This window comes from Polyodon spathula, chromosome 15, assembly GCF_017654505.1.
Source record: "Polyodon spathula isolate WHYD16114869_AA chromosome 15, ASM1765450v1, whole genome shotgun sequence".
NCBI classification, from domain to species: Eukaryota; Metazoa; Chordata; class Actinopteri; order Acipenseriformes; family Polyodontidae; genus Polyodon; species Polyodon spathula.
Genome location: NC_054548.1, coordinates 18,856,293 through 18,874,547, shown reverse-complemented (window position 1 = coordinate 18,874,547; position 18,255 = coordinate 18,856,293). Strand labels below are relative to the sequence as shown.

Genomic DNA, 18,255 nt, shown 5'->3' with positions numbered 1-18,255 from the left:
GCCAGGCCTCAAAACAAATTAATCATTTTATGTAGTCCCACTAGTCGAGGACTGCAGGTGTTGTATTTAGCAACACCGCGACATTTTCATTCCGATTACGCAAGTTGCATAAAAATAGGTTTATTAATAAGCAAAAAATAAACCTGAGCATACATGCAGTCTGCATATCCAGCATTTAAAGAAAAATGTTAACTTTTGCTGGCTTTTAAAACTGACACAAAAAAGGTCCGCATTCACACAACTTGAACATATGACCAGAAGAAGAATGTGACAAGAAGAATGTCTTTACATACGCATAAAGTGTACTTTTGCAATAATGTAGAAAAATAGATTTGCAGAACGGCATCGGTAGTAATATAAGGTATAAGTGGTGACTTGCGCATAATAATAATAATAATAATAATAATAATAATAATAATAATAATAATAATAATAATATATTCTTAACAACAATGTAATAATAATAAAATAGATAAAAACAGTGAGTCATACTGGGCAAGTGTCAATATTACATACTTATTTTCCTTTAACTTGTGTTATTTTTGCTGTTGTATAACTGTATGTTTGTATATATTGTAGCGATCGGTTCCCGCAGGCAGGCACATCACACAGGGCAAGGCAATTCACACACAGGCGGAAGGCGGGCGCGAACCCAGGAACCTCTCGCACTAAAGCATAGCGCCAATACTGCGGTACTGCTGGCGATAAGGAGAGTGCATATATCAGGTTTATGTCTTTGTATGTGATTATGTCACCTACCAGCCCTGCTACTGCCTTCCCCCGTGCACGCTACACTATGAAGTAAAAGCCGGGTCCTTCCTCACATAATTCCCAGATACACCAACGATTTACATACAAACCCATGACCCCCCACACAGTGCCATTATTATTAAAATATTTTTTAACAGATTAAATAACCAATTCAAAACAACTGCTAAAGGCAGGACAGATAGGCGCTTGCACGCGAGGCATTTTGCCGCCCGTATTGCTGCCATTGCTTTCATATGGTGTGGACAGATCAGTGCAGGACAATATTAATTTTTTCTGGCTGTCATGCGTACAATCACAGCCAAGTGCTGACAAAACGTGTTTTCCAGGAAAAATAATTAAACTTCTATCTGATTTGTTTGATCCCTCCCATATTTCATGAAAGCCTTGATAAGCATCCTTGTTTTTTTTCTGTAGTTCACTACTATTTTTATAAAATAACTGGCTATAAAAAGATGTATTGCTCTTCAGTGGGAGGCTCTTGCTGTCAGAAACATATCGTTTGTTTCTTTGCTAAGCTCAGTTTGCTCATTTCCTACACTTGCATATAGTTGACAGAAAAACAACTTTGAAAAACAAACCAGTGTTTTTATTTAGTAGATCATATGAGGGCATTACAGCTATGCATCACACCCTATAGGACTAATAACGCTACATTGACAATTGAAATTACATATAGCTTTGTACTTTTCCAAAAACTGAAAAATGTGACATTTCAAAATCTAACATGAAATACTATATATATATATATATATATAATAATTTCTTTAATTATGTCTGTATCCTAATATTCTAGGTGATGCAAAACTTTTGGCCATAAATGGAAATTACCGTATATTTGAGTACATAGCCTACAGTGTGGTACTGACAAATACTGTACTGCACCATTCCAGTTTTCTATATTGTAAGAAAAGTAGGTCGCATATGCATACCACTCCTGTGTGCCCAGGTGCAGACTAGTGTTATAGTAATGTGAAAATGACCAGATTTGCTGCACCGTGCCTTTCTCAGGCTTTATTTTTTAGAATGTTTAACATTATTTTTAGATGACTTTCTTTCTAATTACACAGAGGGCAACATTGCCTCATAACATTGCACTGCCAGCTGACATTAATATAGGTTTTGAATGTGTTGATTGAGTCAGTTTTTTCCTTCTCCCACTGCTAAAATCTGCAGTCTTGCCAACGTCCTGTGTGAGTGAGCCTTATGTCTGCAGGCATAATTGCAAAAAAATAAAAATAAAATCAAGGAATATAAGATTAATTACCTCTTCCAGAGCAAGGCATATTTGAACTTCCCTGACATTTTTTTTTGCTGTCCTCCAAGGATAGACGGCAGGACAGTGGATGCTCACACTTCTTCCCAGTCCAGCCTTCCTTACAGTCACACCTCCCACAGTTACACTGACCCCGACCTTCACAGCACACACAGATGGATAAAAATAGTTCAGTGAATTCCATGGGGCTCTGAGTGGAAACGGACAACACCTCAAGCTAATCTACTACTTCTTTTTAAAGCAAAAATTCAAAAAGACACAATATTTAAGCACAACCTGAGGAAAAAAAAGTCAGTAGTCAGCTATCACAGTCTACCTGGATACAAATCCACAATGGCCTGACATTGGGTAGAATCACAAAGCTTCAGATGCATTGTTTGAAACAGATGTTTCTTGTCCAGTGTTGAAGGTTTCTGTGATTTGGGCCATGTTTGTTGCTTGTCGCAATACAGTGCATGCTTCTTTAGGCTGACACTCTTGCAACTATATTGTGCTTGTGCTTTTAGGGGTGGTTTATTGGAAATGACGCCATTACAAAACATTTTGATGATGATGTAACCACTGCTTTTAGAGTCTGTTGTACTGGCACCCTTGTGACATCACAGAGATTGTTTTGCTTTCCCTGGATTGTTGCTGAATAGTTGAACACAGTTTATATTAGTTTCCAATGTATGCAAATTTGTGGCTATTGTGACGTGCCGAGAATCAACAATAATCTAGTTAATTCTCGACAAGTCGCATGGCAGAATTGCATACATTGGAGACTAAGGGATTTCCTAATTGTACTTACAAATTCATTGGACAGTGCCATAATTCTCTTTCTTGATTGAGAGTGCAATATCTGTCTTGTTCCAACTCCATTCACCTGCTTTAATCTACCCGGCAGTATTGTCATTTTGGTTTGCAGACAAATCCTGTTGAATCATGTTTACACATGTGACATAACATTGGAGTTTCATTCCTTTCCTTATGTTTGTGCTTTCCACAGTTCTCTGTCAGTGCATCAGCATCAAAAAATATACAACTAACGACAAACAATAGTAATTACTATAGAGTCCCAATTGGCTCGGAGGAAAAGTAGGTCCATTTGTGTAAAAGGGCAATTAGGAGATTGCTTAGCTGGTAATAAGAGTACTGTATGTTTTGCACTGTTATTAATGGATTGTTTCATTCCAAATTCAATAATATAAATCCATGGCAAGTTTTGCTGTTTCAGACAATTTTATAACCACATCTTATGAAGCTACACAATGTTCCTTTACAAAAACACCACCTAAGGTTTTCTTCATGCATAAGAAATAGTTGTAAGCCCTTCTCCACGGCACCTCTAAATGCCTATAGTAAAAACTAGATTTAACATGTATTTCTATCAACAAAACTACCACATATAATTATTTACCTGAGCAAAAATCATCTGCATATCTGTCATACGTTGAATGACAGTTTCTCTCGTCACATTCACAGGTCTCTCCATGAATATCTCCCCATTCACCTGTAGGATCCACATCATAACATGTACATTCACCACAGATGCAGGTTCCTTAAAGAAAAAAAAAAAAAAGCTGTGAAGGCGTTGTGTGCGAAGTGAGTACAATGCATAGGATCCTGGATTAAAGTCAGATGGAAAGCATCTCCAAAGCAAATCGTATAGACCCTGCTGGCAGAGGGCAGCTATTCTGGCCGAGAGGGAAGAGTACCCTCATGTGAGCGGTCTACATCGCATTCTGCAGAGCCAGGTGATCTCTGAAGGTCAACCATCCAGATGGTAGGAGGCACATACCACTTCACGACCGCCAGTTTCACATCACTCATTAAAGCCTGAGTATTGGCAGTGATGTAATGGTAATCCATGTTTCTCCCTTACCTTCCCCTAAAGTAATACAACTTAGAAAACAAATCCAGCTGTCAGTGAATTCCAGATGTCAGTTGTGCTGCAGACAGGTCATGAATTCTTAGAGCACACTGTTGCGGCCACATCAAGCCTTAAAGTGGTTGTTAATCAAACCTAATGAATTCAACCTTGAACGTTAAATTCTAAACCAAAAGGTAGCTATTTATATGGATCCTGAAATTGCTTCTCTCTCAAGAAACCATACCATATTGACTAGATTGTAGAGGAATGCAAGCTTTTTTAGAAAGGGGTTTTAAAACACTATCAACACCATTCCAAAAATGTGCTATTTTTTTTTAGTTCTTCAGAGTGAAGATGTATTGTTCATTATGTACCAATTTCTACATCTAATGTGTTATCTTTCCCCTTTGTATTGGGGTTTTGTTCGAAATCTGGAACAATTTGGGATTGCAATCATTTGACAACTGTTTAGCACTGAATGCCTAAGTAACCACTAAAACAAAAAGAACTGAATTGACCAGTGAAAAGAGCTTCAAAAGAACGTTTCAGTTAAATTAATATTGTACTGCAATGGGGAACTTAACAGTTTAAACTCGATTGCAAGGTCATAGAGTACTACTGCTTGCAGTCTCAGTGCAAATATCTAGAAGTTGCTTTAATTTAGATATTTCTGTGAGCAGGTCTATTTTTATTGAGAAAAGTCATTTCCTTTCACATACATAGACCTGAAATTAGTTTTGTTGGCCTATTTACTTTGTTGCTACTTTGTAATCAGTACAGCAACTGAATTAAAGAGTAAGTGCATTATTCATAGGGTCATATGTAACAGGCTATAATAAACCAGCATAATAAACAAAAAAATGTGTGGGTGCTTTTTCTTTTTTTGGGGTGTGGGTGGCGGGAGGCGGGAAGCGGGGCTGGTCTTTCAGTCAGCAATAGAACTGTCTGTTACAGGAATGTGGTTTACATGGAAAAAAATATATATTACCGCTATAAATATGAAGGGACTGGATTTGCAATAATGTACAGGGTAGTGTGATTTAGCTAGTTAGAAATGAAGGTGCTCTCCACACTATACCTTTAAACTATATTAGTTGCCTTTAAACCGGCTTAAAACTAAAGTGCTAAATACGGTTAGTGTCTTCACAACGCAGCGTTTAATATCGTACTCGAGAACACCTCCGAGGAAAGTCTCAAGTCCGGTTCTAAATTAGATTGCATCAGGTAGTGCGGTTTGTCAAAAGTGTGGACGCTGCAATACCAAAATACATTTTTATGTGAATCCTCCAATATTCCAAAATGCATTCTGATATGTTTTGTTGCGTGGACATTACAATACTGTACTAAGAACAGGATCCTGAAGTTGAGAATGACTATCAATACTGCTGTCATTTATAGGTTTTTATTGTAAAATGGTTGACCGTGGAGTGACTTGGTCTTATTTATGGCATGTTGACGGAGACTATGCAAAGCTTGCCTATTGCGAGACCATTGCTGCCGTCTCCATTGCTGATACCTTGTGTTTTTAAGAAACAAACCCACAATGTTATTGCTTAGCAGTGCTATGTCTTCCATGGGCACAAGCTCCATATTTGCAACGTTCGGGGATACTATTGTATTAAGTCCCACAGTCCTTTGCACTGCTAGGAACTGTAACCAAACTATTTTAATAGTGTTTGTATGCATTAAGACCAACTAAACATGAATCAGTACTTTTGTGTCGACGCTTTGAGCTGGACTAATAAAAACCTTTCTGAGTACAGTTTGAGATTGGTTATGTAGTGTGGACATGGCCTAAAGGGCCTGGATTTTATAGGGTAATCTCCTTATTAACAACAACTCCTCTTGCAGCTCCTATTAACACAATCCTGCTTTCCAAATCTTTTCAAGTCCCCCCAGGGTAAACTTATGTCACACATAGTGCTGGAATGTAGACTGAAATGTAGACTTTTTCTGCAATGTATCTTTGACTACAGCTTTCTTTGTGAAGAGCTGTTATTTGAGCTCTTGTTTCACTGGTTAAGTCACAGTTCTTTAAGGAGTTAATTAGAGTGGAACATTTCCATTTACACCCATTGGGCTGGCCAAAAGGCTTTGTGACTAAAAGGTAAAAAAGCAATCTGCAGAGATGGCTTGTAAATCCTTAAACATATCATTTAAACAGTGAATTGTCTTTAAAATGGCTGTCCTTTATGAATACACACAAATAAACATATAATATACGCATACACAATATGATAGACCACACATTAGTAAACAACATTAGTCCTGTGCCAATCCAAGCAGTCAATTCGCTTATGATTAAGATTAGAGATGTTTCTGAATGCTCCCAGGACAATTTCATGTTTCCATTGTAGGAGGCATTTCCATTGATGATGAATTTCAGAGGGGATCTACCAGACCAGCACTGTCTTTCTTTTTCAGCACCCGGTAATACTTTTGGACTGAAGCCAAAGGAATAACATTCTCATTTGTAACTGTCAGTTAGGGTAACCCAAGCCATACTAGGCTGAAATTAGATTTTTTTTTTTTTTTTTATGCACGTAGTATATATGGTGTTGCACAGAAAACCCCTTTTCACTTATATCTAGAAAAACACACATGTGCCCAATTACAATGACAGAGGTGGTACAAGAAAGCAATTCTTACTTGAAAAGAAAAGCAGCATGTTAAAATTAAATTAGACATAGATACAAACATGATAAAAAAATCATTCATTTAGCATCAAGTTCTTCTTCTTGACAACCTGCATCTGCATTTAAAGAGGGTTTTAAGACAGACCTCGGTTGCTACAGATCTTGCCATCTGGAGACGTGCATCTCCTTTTGCTCTCCCATGGGCTGATGTCACACTGGAATTCACATTTATCTCCATGCCAACCAGCCATGCAGTAACAGTTTCCACAGTAACACTTTCCATGGCCTGAAACCAAAACAGATTCACAGTAAGAAAAGATGACAACCATTTTGAAATGGCATGGTAGTTTTTTCAGTGTAGTTATTAGCCCCTGTCCTTTCATCATGAATCAGAATTATACCTATTCTATTGTTAAGGTAAACACAGTTTTGCTTACTATTACCCTATACAACTCATGCACATATGTGCAGCATCTTTAATTATTAGGACAGTACAGACTTTTTTTAAATTACTGAGTAAAAAACTAACCAGAACAAAAAATGCCAATTTGTTTTTTAATTCAAATCAGTCTTATCAGGTTTTCCTGCTTAATTAGAACTGAAAATGGGTGAAGTGAATAATCCGAGGGGAGGGGTTAGGAACTCAAAAGCTTTAAGCTTTTTAAAGTCTCATTTTGATTCCCGTGCTACAGAACTGCAAATATATTGACTTTCCTTTGCTTGACTTCACCGACATTACGTGCAAAATAAAACTATGCAATAATGAAGTTCTAATTAAGGAACTTATTACTGGTCTTTATCTAATATACTTTATTACAGATTGCTTTTAATTAAATTTTCAAATCAGGGCATTAGTACTGTCCACATATGCAGCATTTCATAGACACCATTCACTGTGCAATGTTGAGCTCCATCTGGTTAGTTTGTTGGGATGGACATCACAACCCTGAGAGTAAACCTGAGAGTTTACTGAAGTCAGACACTGGCTGGAGATGTTGTATAACTCAGAGTAGTATTCTTTCGCACAATTTGTGTGTTTATTTGGGGAATTCAAGAAATATTTATTAATTTAATAAAGACATACCACCACATATCTCTCCAGTTTCATCGTCTACACATTGAGTGTCATCACATTCACAGAATTGACCATAAATCATCCCATTTTCCTGTGTGTTTCCACATATGCAGCTCCCACAGTGGCAGGTACCTGTGGATCAGAGGTTTCAGTGACTATGAGAAGGGATACATTTAATCATTCTGATGTTATGTTCAGGGTAGCCTGCTCATCTTCAATAAATATCTGCTGTCGTCCATGCTAGAGGCTGTTTAACCAATTCCCTGCTCTTTGACATTGTGCTGTGGAATATTTAGTATCTGAAAGCAGACAGGACCTCCGATTTACATCTTACTTAAAGGATGGTATATCCAAACAACAGAGCACCAGTGCACATCAAGATTATCTGTAGGCTGGATTTAACACCGAGATTCTCTGGTCTCCAATGCCAGTGTGCTGTCTAATAGAAAACACCAATGTGTGGTTTTCCATTATCTGCCTGATAGGAGTTCCATAAAGAAAAACAGTATTCAATATTTTAACAATGACACACTTTTAACAAATTGGTTAGGAAGATTTTCCTTGCAGAAAACATGTACAAAAAGTGCCATAATAGGCAATTGCAGAGAAGAAAATGCATTTAACTGCTGCTTTAACCATTAGGCAATCACTTTTTCACCCCAATACAACCTTGTACCTTATTTGTAACCAACTGCCAAATTAATAACTCTGCAGTGACTTAAACCCTGTGCTCAGCTGTAATACGAATTAAACTGAAAGCTGAATTGACACTGTCTTGTTCTTCCCTTTAGCAATGTTAAATATAGTGCAATATTCAAGATAATGAATAAGCAGAACGAGTATATTTTCAGATTATTATCTATTTCCTGTTTACTATCCATCTATTCCATTAAAATAAAATAAAAAATCAACCACTTGGCCTGCTTCCTAAACACTTCTGAAGTTTTGAAAAATTATTTTATACAGAGTTTTTTTGTTTAATCTTATTTACTAACTCACAGTTGCCACTGTTGTGAAGGAGCAGAAATTAGTTGCGTTTCTTAATGGCGATTTCTAAAACCACCTACGTTCAACAGCTCAGTCTTTTCAAAAGCAGGCACTGTGGCTGAAATGGGGTTAGTATGCCTGATAGTCAATGAAACATGTTGAACATGATATGAAGTTCCACAGTCTTTGTCACTTACAAATGAAAACCCTGTTAACGTTGTTTTCCTATTACCTGCATTGGAACAAATCACTCCTTGAGGGTTTCGGCACAGCTCGTTGCTTTTCTTTTTGGAAAGCTTACAGACCTTTTGATGCTGGCATGCGTCCCCAAACCAGCCGTGGTCACAGACACATTGCCCACAGTCACACCTTCCATGGTCTAGAAGAGAAAATGAAACAAGGTTTACAATGCAACTATAAACCACAAGAAAGAGTGTGAATCCTATTTCCTCTTATAAACAGCATTTTTGTAAAGATTTAAATTCCAAGTAACAGAGAAAACTGTAAACATAATAGAGCTTTTCATTATTTTCACCACTATAAAAGGCTTTTTCCATCTTCATACCAGCCATGTTCTATAAAGAAATGCATGAAGGACAATGACAGATCACCAAATGTGTCAGAAATGTTCAGTATATTACAATAGAACACTTGTGGTGCAATATTCTCCCTTGATTGCTTCAACACAAAGACTAATATAAAATAGTTCAAGCTTTTGGGTGGAAGAGTTAAACAAAAAAAAAAGCATCAGAAAAATGTTTCAGTTTGAGGCACACACATAAGAAGCTTCTTCTCATCAGTGGAGTCTAATTACAATTAATTCTGAACTAAATGAATGCAAAATGCACCAGCTGAAAAGGTCATAGTGCTTTTGTGAAATATTGATGCTGCTTCAGCTGTTGAATGCTTAAACACAATAGTACACATGAATTAGTCCGGTATGTTACAAGACACATGCTACATTGTGATTGCTGAGTAATTGTTAAGAAATGACTGTAATCATTGGGTAATTGCTGGTATTGTTGTATCATCTGCAATTGACATTGGGGTTACATTTATTACAAGCAAAGTGAATTACAAATATTGTTTTTTTTTTATATGGGAAATGTTCACAAAGCTTTGACTCTTGAGTCTTTTTATTTTTTTCATGTATACCTGTGCTCCTTTAACAACAGTTTAGAACATATTTGATTTATGTGCATTTAAACCCTTTTTAAGTAACTCACAAGTGAATAGGGACAGACAGTTGCCTTTTTTAATGATTACACAACAACCAGACACTTCTAGCCATTATTTTATAAGGAGGTCAGCTGTTCTGTTATTACTCAATAACGGAACAGAAAATTAAGCACAGATAAGAAGACACTAATTAATTAAACCTCTTCTTAAACCATTGTTTACTGATGAAACGCTTTACCCTGCTTTCAAAAGGTTAAACTTCAAACTACAACGATTTCAGACAAACTAAAGTAAATAAATACATACCTTAAAAAAGTGTAATCGTGATAAAGGCAATGCTGTGGCATGTTCTGTAATAGTAATGGTAATTCAAATATTGCCCTCACCGCACTTTTGATTTTATTGATTTCATTATTACCTTGTAACGTGCCAGAGCAAAACTGTTATCCCTTAATTAAAAAATAAAATAATATTAGACTTTGAGATTAAGGGCCAGATACTCAATACTCTTTACTTCAGATCATCATGAGTTTATGTGTTTCCTTAAGGAATAAATACTATTTACAATTCTAAACACACACACAACAAAAACTTTGAGTGGTTTTTGTGTTGAAAATGACAATTTGGAGTAAGTAGGTCTGAGAATATTAACTTAATATGCAATACACTGAGTGCAGATCCTCTGAGATACCACGTGACGAAAGAGTTGCCAAAGTTTAACAAGCTTAAATGATTTTGATGCCATAAAATAAATGATTAATAGACAAAAATTGCTTCAATCCAACATAATAAAGTAGGCTTATAATCTAATAAGCCTACTTTATCTAAGCATAATAATCTAGCAGCGGCCTCCATTTCTTGTATTTCCGAGTCAATTATCTAATACGACAACAACGAACAATGTCAAAGTTAATTAAATACCTCTACTAAGGAGCTTAACAAACATTCAAACCTGTCACGAAAAATAATGCAATGAAATGTGTGGAAAAAATGAACAGTCCTTTGAAGGGAAGGAAATCTACAGTAAGTTGCTGTACTATCCCTCCCACCCAAACAACACTGTATCTCAGCCTCTATGGTCTGGGTTAAATTGATCTGACTTGAACCGACTGAACAAAAAAATAATATCTATGCGTGTGTGGAGTTCTGCTGGACTTAACTGCTCTTATTGCACATATATTATTGAATGTGTTAATAAAAGTACCTAAACAATATGTCCCTTTTGTAATTTTCAACAATTGGTCTCAAATCAAATGCATGTGTGTGGTTAATGCAGGGTGCTCAATATGGCTCAAGCCATGTTTAATTCCTCATAAATATTCATTGCAGGTCACTCACATCCAGTACTGTACTTGAAATTCTAATGGCTGTGTAAAAAAGAAAATCATCATGGATTTATTTGAAAATAAGAGACAGTTATGACAAAAGATGCAGACACAGTAATAGCACCTTGAGGCTTAAAATCAGGGTTTTATAAGACTGGGATATTTGTTTAGCAGGAATTAACCATAAACAAGACCATAGATTCATAATCCATTCTGATACTGAATTCTTAGGTTGTCAAGAGGTGCAGTAAGTATACAAAAATATAACTGTCAAGAGACTGTTTAGGTGACCTTTTTGTTTTTTGAAAATAAACTGAATGTACGTGGTCTTGAATTGAAACATATTGAAGATATGTTGCTTATATGTAGCATCTTGATTTCAGAAAGGAGACATCCACAAGATTTGAAATGAACAATTATTTATTGCATTTGACAAATGCCCATGCCCATAATGGAACGTAATATAATTTGGCCCATTGCCTCGTCCGTTGCAGCTTGACAGCCGCCCCTATAAACTGGCCGAACTATGATGTAATGTATATTAATTGCCAGCGGACAGGATAAGTGGTACTCTGCTCTGGGCACCTTCCCCCTACATAAGGCGCACTGCAAGTGGAGGAGTAGGACCGAACAAAGAAACGACGAGGAGGCGTAGACGAGAGGGCTGTTTATAGGAACAGTCGGATTACATATGCAATTAGTGGGTGGATTCCCCTTTTAGAAACACAACATGGTTTCCAAAGAATGGTTGACTTTTATCCTTCCCTTCACTAATGTGAATTCAAATACCAGGGAGCCCTTTCGGGGAATGTCTAAAGTAATTCACTCTCAACACATGAGGAAAACAGTTTGTGCAAGGGAGGAACTGGGGATTAGAAGCTGTCTGAATAGATTGCCAAAAAAGAAAAATGTGTTTAGTTTTATTTTAGAGTAAAAAGGTTCCATTTATTGGGTTTTCTTCTAGTGGTCATCCATAACTATAAAATGCTTCCACCAGTCAGTAAATCTTACAGCTTCAGAACTGCTGAACGTATTTTATTAATGTGGTTTACTGCCATTTATGAAATCTGTTGCATTGTGTTCATGTTTTGTGATATAATTTAAATGTACATCACTATAAAATAAACATGCCATGCTTCTTTAAGGAAAAATACATTTTATTACATGTTTGTCATACATTAAAAAAAAAAGAAAATACCATATGTTGCTTAACATGGTGAATAAAGACCAACTGAGGTTTTTTTGTCGAAATAAACCTGGATCATGATATAATACATTTAAATAAACTAAACATAGTGCTCCATCTTAACACTGATGTCAAAAACACTTATATCTCAGATATTGTTCTCTGTAATAATCCCAATATAGCTAATGAAAGCCTATTATACTCAGTGGCCATGTGTCAATATTACTAGGATTATTATACAGACAAATTGAATCTTGATTTTCTTTTTTTCTTTTTTTTTTTTTTAATGCATTGTGATGTATTTTAAAAGGTACTAGTGACAGATATAAAATGCAATTATGGTTTAGTATCTTGTCAATGCTTCAAAACAGATTCTCTAATCACACACAGGAGTTCCAGTACAAAAGCTATTACTGCCTGAATAGAGCTGCAACATATCTTTAAATACTCAGAACATTGGAGGGTGTAATTATCATAAGAACACGTGTCAAACAGTTGCAGGCATGAGGGGGAAAATTCATGTATTAATATATATATATATATATATATATATATATATATATATATATATATATATATATATATATATATATATATATATATATAACCCTTTCCCTCCAGCATCGTAAATACTCGCTGAAAAAAATGCACCTAAAATCTGTCTGTACCTAAACTGTGTTGTTTTAATCGAAACCCGATAAAAAATTTTTTTAAAAAACCCAGATGCAAAATAAAATGAAATCGGTGGACAGCCAATAAACACCGGAAAAACTGTGGAAATGGTTCATCAATTCACGTTACCTTTACCCTTTTCCCATTAAAAATAAAACCTACTACAACAATAATAATAAATACATTTCCCAGTGCTGCCGGGCAATGTCCCGCCTTCCTGACTTGTATCTATCATTGATTCGTTCTGAATACTTTAAACCCGTCCCAATTACTGAGTGACAGCACATTCCTAGATTTCTATTGGAGACTCTGCTTGCGAGATTTAAAACATGATTACAATAAGGAATGGAGGTTTGTTAGCGGCACTTAAAGCTGTGTTACAGTTAAGATATGGAGGATTTAAAACAGAATTGTGGCGAAATGTAAAAATGCCTACACACAAAACCCCCAGATGAATGTGCCCGTGACCATAGGTATTTCGTTGTGAAAGACAGCAAAAGAAAGAAACTTAAGTGTGCAACTAATGTCGAGTTACCACTGTACATATTTTGACAGAAAAAAACGCTCATTTTGGAAAGCAACAGCAAATAAGAAACGAAAGCCCCGAAAAAAACGTATTTACTTAAAACTCAAAAATAGCTAAAAATAAACATCGAAAAATAAAATTAATAAAAAAAAAAAAACACAAGCTGTAGTAGCGTTTTGTAGCAGGAACGTAATTTTAAAAAAGCCAGTATACACGTGAATTGATTTTAAATTTTGCCCTGTTTCACGCTACCATTTTTATAACAGTAGTGTTGCGGAACCGTACCAAAACATTGTAAAACAGCTTTACATTTTATGATGAGCTGCAGTACCTTTATCATGGCTACACCAAAAAATGGCAAAATAAGTGACAAAAATCTCCACAAAATGAGTAATGATAACTGTGAGGTGAAGCGTAGTGCAGAGCAGTGCCACTCTACAATAAAATCCCTTGTTAGGGAATATCAAAAAAGAAACATGGATTCCCAAAGCCGTGATGTAAGATGTTTGTCTTTGCAACCTCATGCTTTAAAGACAGTTAATTGTTTTCACCTTTGTTTGTCTCATCCTTTCACGTTCTGCTCGTCTCTTAATAATGATTGAACACCAAAACAAAATACTGTACATGGACAGTACAGCAAAACATGCTGTATTACATAAAAGAAGATCCATTTCTAACAGATGTGACGGCATCGAAATGAGTTCAGAATCCGAACACTGTCGATTTAAACATACATGAATGTGGACAGGTATATCGCAACTGTATTTGTACTGTACAGGTCAGGACAGAAAGTAGTTTCCTACTGGTATGTTCTACACCAAAACAAACTGTACTAGTATTAGTACTGATAAGTGTGAACAGGGCTTTTGATTCACAATTGGTGGTCAGACGTTCAAGTGGGCATTTACTGTCTATTAGAGCCTGCTAGAGCTGGAAGCTGGTTGGCTGATGGTACTGAATCGTTTTATATAATTTAAGAAATTATTTAATTCAGACTACTGACAAGACCCTAAATCAAAAGCAGTTTGCATATCATTGCTGCCTATTCAAATGTTTGAGACTCCTAATTCCCCTAATTCTTGCATTGCCTAGTCGTGGTACAAAGAGTGCTGGCAGGGCTATTAATCTTGACTTTAATAGGTCTTGTGTCGGAGGGTGGGTGCTAATCCCAGTGACAAACAATTCTTAATTTTTAGCAGATAAAAAAGGGTGTCACAGAAGGACCCATTAGAATTGTGCCTCGTTACTCATTCCAGTGCTCAAGACAATTTCTACTCAAACACAAGTTTCCCTTGTAAATTCAGCTTGGGGTCCATACCTTAAAGACATGGGCAGTATAATACATCAATCACCAATAGATCACTTTATTTTTCTTATATCTCATACAATGCCTTAAACAAGAATTTTAGTTTAATATCCATTTTAGACATACAGTAGTTCAGAGAGGTATGAAGAAACTTCACATTAGTCAAAAGTTTACATACCCGAATGGAAATTTATAGTTTCTACAAATTTCTTGAAAAAAAATTTGCAGCAAAAGTTTTGCTCTTATGGCTGAAAAAAAAATTATTTGTCAGCAATTTTTTTGCAACACTCCAAAAATGCTAATTCAAATGTATTCGTACCTCAACAAGGAAAATGAAATCACTAGCTAGTTTAGGCACTTTTAGCAATAAAAACCTTTTTAAACAATTACGATATTTGTCAATGAGTTTTTGGCATGATTCTTTAGTGATTTTTGATCATTCTTCAATGCAAAATTGTTCTAGTTCATTCAAATGCCAAGGATTTCTCTTGTGCACAGCCTTCTTCAGTAATACCAAAGATTCTCAATCAGATTTAGATTGGGACTTTGACTAGGCCATTCCAGAACCTTGATTTTATTCTTCATTAACCATTCTGAAGTAGATTTTGATGTGTGTTTTGGATAGTTGTTCTGTTGGAACGTCCAGTTGCTCTTTAAACCAAGTGTTGTAGTGGAGGGTTTCAGATGATTGACCAATATCTTTTGGTATGCTGTGGAATCCATTTTACCATGTATTGGAACTAAAGTTCCTGTGCTATTCGAGGGAAAAACAGCCCCATAGAGGGGTATTACCACCTCCATGCTTGACAGTAGGTATGGTGTTCTTTTCTTTGTATATCTCACCCGACTTTCTCCAAACCTAACAACTATCTATGTGACCAAATAGCTTGATTTTTGTTTCATCGCTCCACAAAACCTTTGACCAGAACTCATATCCATCATTCAAATGCCATTTTGCGAACTTTAACCCTTAGCGGTCCATTTATTCAGCACCTGTCAGGCGGCTCAGGTCCAATTTATTTTCATAGGCGCTGTTTATTTTACACACATTGTTTAAAAGTATTTTATTCACAGTAAAACAGGTTTAAAAGGCACTGCATCTCCAGCCCTGCTCCACCCCTTGTTCACTGTATTTTTCACATACTGTTCATAGTCATGCAAACTGATAAATCATCTCCTGATCACTTGCTTTATCACCAAACTCAATAGTAAGATCCAAGCCATTATTTTATTACTATAACATCTCAAAAAGCTGCAAATGTCTGTGATATTCTTTGAGCCCTGGATGCGGAAGCAGCTTTCTTCTTTGTTTATGTCCATGTTATCTCTGTGGTGCAGGGGCTATGTGTATTGTTCAGATCCGCCCCTTTTTTCAGCTTTTCTCGGCTCCTATCTGTCTCACTTGGCCATTGAAAGGTTTTCTCTGCTTTTTCCGGAGAAAAATATGACTACAGACCAGTGCTTGACATCTTTTTGATGATGTCGGACCAGAAAGGGAAAATTGTAATGTCGGACCTGGTCCGACATAGGACCGCAGTGGATTAAGTGATTGTCCTTGTGACATTTTCCTAAGAGTGTCTTTTCCTTGGCCTGCGACCATTGAGACCTTCACCATTCAATACTCGACCTATGGTTGAAATGGAAACCCCAGTCCCACTTGCAGCCAGTTCACTTTGAATATCTTTGGCAGGCAATCTATCTTTGTTATTAACCTTCCTCACAGTTCTTCTACTTGTTCTTGGTGAAAATGCCTTCTTTCCCATCCTCGCTGCAACACAAATACAAAAACAAAACATACGGCTATGCCATCAAAACAATAACAAAAAACACGGCTATGCCGTCAATACATTTTTAAACAAATACAAATAAACAACAACATGGCCCTCGCCATCGTATTTACGCATAACAACAACATATATACAAGCAGGGCTTTGTCCTGCCCCTTCTCAATAACGCGCAGGGCTCTCTCCTGTTGCCCTGCTATACTTTCCAAGCATGTTCACTTACAATCCAGCATTTTCTAGAATTAGGTTCTGCATTATCATATTGAAAATTTCTAGCACCTTGTAGACAATACTAATAGACAGTACAAAGGGTACAAATACTTTTGAATTAGCATTAGCAAAAATTGTTGAAATAAATAATTTCTTGTAACTTTTTACTCATCCCCAAAATCAAAACTTTTGCTACAAAATATATTTTGAATGAAATTTTACATTTCCACTGGGGTAAACTTTTGAGTACAACTGTAATTTTATATATATGCACACACACACACACACACACACACACACACACACTGCTGCTGGTATGCCTGCTAATATACATAATAACGGCCCGCAAATTCATAAGACTTTCAATTCAAAGGATTGCATCATCTTTAGAACAGATGTTTTGTTTTTAATTTGTAATAATTCTCTTGTCCTGAACATATTCTTAAAAAAGGCACAGATTCATAATAAATAGCAGGAACAGAATTCATATGAATGTGTAGTCAGTATTATAAAGCGTAACCAAAAAATGTCTAATTGCATCCCAAAATCCACTGATTCCACACAATCCAATTAACAATCAGTCTAAGCTAGAACCCCACTTGATAAGCCACACAGCACAGGCTTATAGGAGGTAAAGCCTCTGTATGTAGTCTACCTGGACTGGGTGGGACCTGTCTTGACAGAGGATGTTGTGAAACTCACAAGTTATGTTCATGGCAAGAACCACATGTAGAAATTCAATAAGAGTTCTTAACTGAAGATCAAGGTAATATGAATAAAAATATCACAACAGTCATTGAAGAAGATGTTGCATGGATAAATGCAACACAACTTGTTTTGTATACCTGTACAGTTTTTAGAGAAAGCCTTTATAGAAGTAAATAAAGCTACAGTTAAAGAATACACCTGACTGATCATTATACGGACATTATACGGACTAGTTTGCTTCCAAGTAGAATCATATTATTTCCTTTAAAAGTGTACGCAATGCATGTGCATAACAAATTGAAGTATATTGGGTTTACATTGATTGTAAAAAATAAATAAATAAATAAATAAACACACCACACACATTTTGCCACCATCATCCATCATTTTATTATGGTCTCCTTTCAAAATGTTTATCCATTACTTGTTTGTGATCCATTGCTTCGGAGAATATTAAGTGTGTTTGGGAAACATGTCAAGATAGATGAGAAAAAGTTTCACTTTATTAGAAAGAAAAATCTTGAAGTCATAACTCTTACTGGGAAGCTGTCCTTGCATTATGATACAGTATAGTTTTATTATAAAGTTATACATCACAACAAACAGCTCATATGTCCACCACATTGAAACTTAATGAATGGCACAGCAATGGCACATTTACAGTTTTGATCAGGGATTTATGCTGTACTGAAGAGTAAGCCTAGGTGGTAAAGTGGCACAACTGCCAGAATGGCCAGCCACTTACCACCACTCATTCAATGAGTC

The 18,255-nt window shown here is 36.2% G+C and overlaps 1 protein-coding gene across 1 annotated transcript in view; it reads right to left on the bottom strand.

Moving 5' to 3' along the window:
- LOC121327875 (integrin beta-like protein 1) overlaps positions 1–18,255 on the bottom strand; it is an 87,383-nt gene that overhangs the window by 37,594 nt on the left and 31,534 nt on the right. Inside the window, exons 3-7 of the mRNA XM_041272171.1 lie at positions 8,827–8,973; positions 7,617–7,739; positions 6,678–6,818; positions 3,444–3,584; positions 2,036–2,182 (exon numbers count right to left, since the gene is read on the bottom strand). Coding sequence (XP_041128105.1) covers positions 2,036–2,182; positions 3,444–3,584; positions 6,678–6,818; positions 7,617–7,739; positions 8,827–8,973 — 699 coding nt within the window. The remainder of the gene's footprint in view (positions 1–2,035; positions 2,183–3,443; positions 3,585–6,677; positions 6,819–7,616; positions 7,740–8,826; positions 8,974–18,255) is intronic.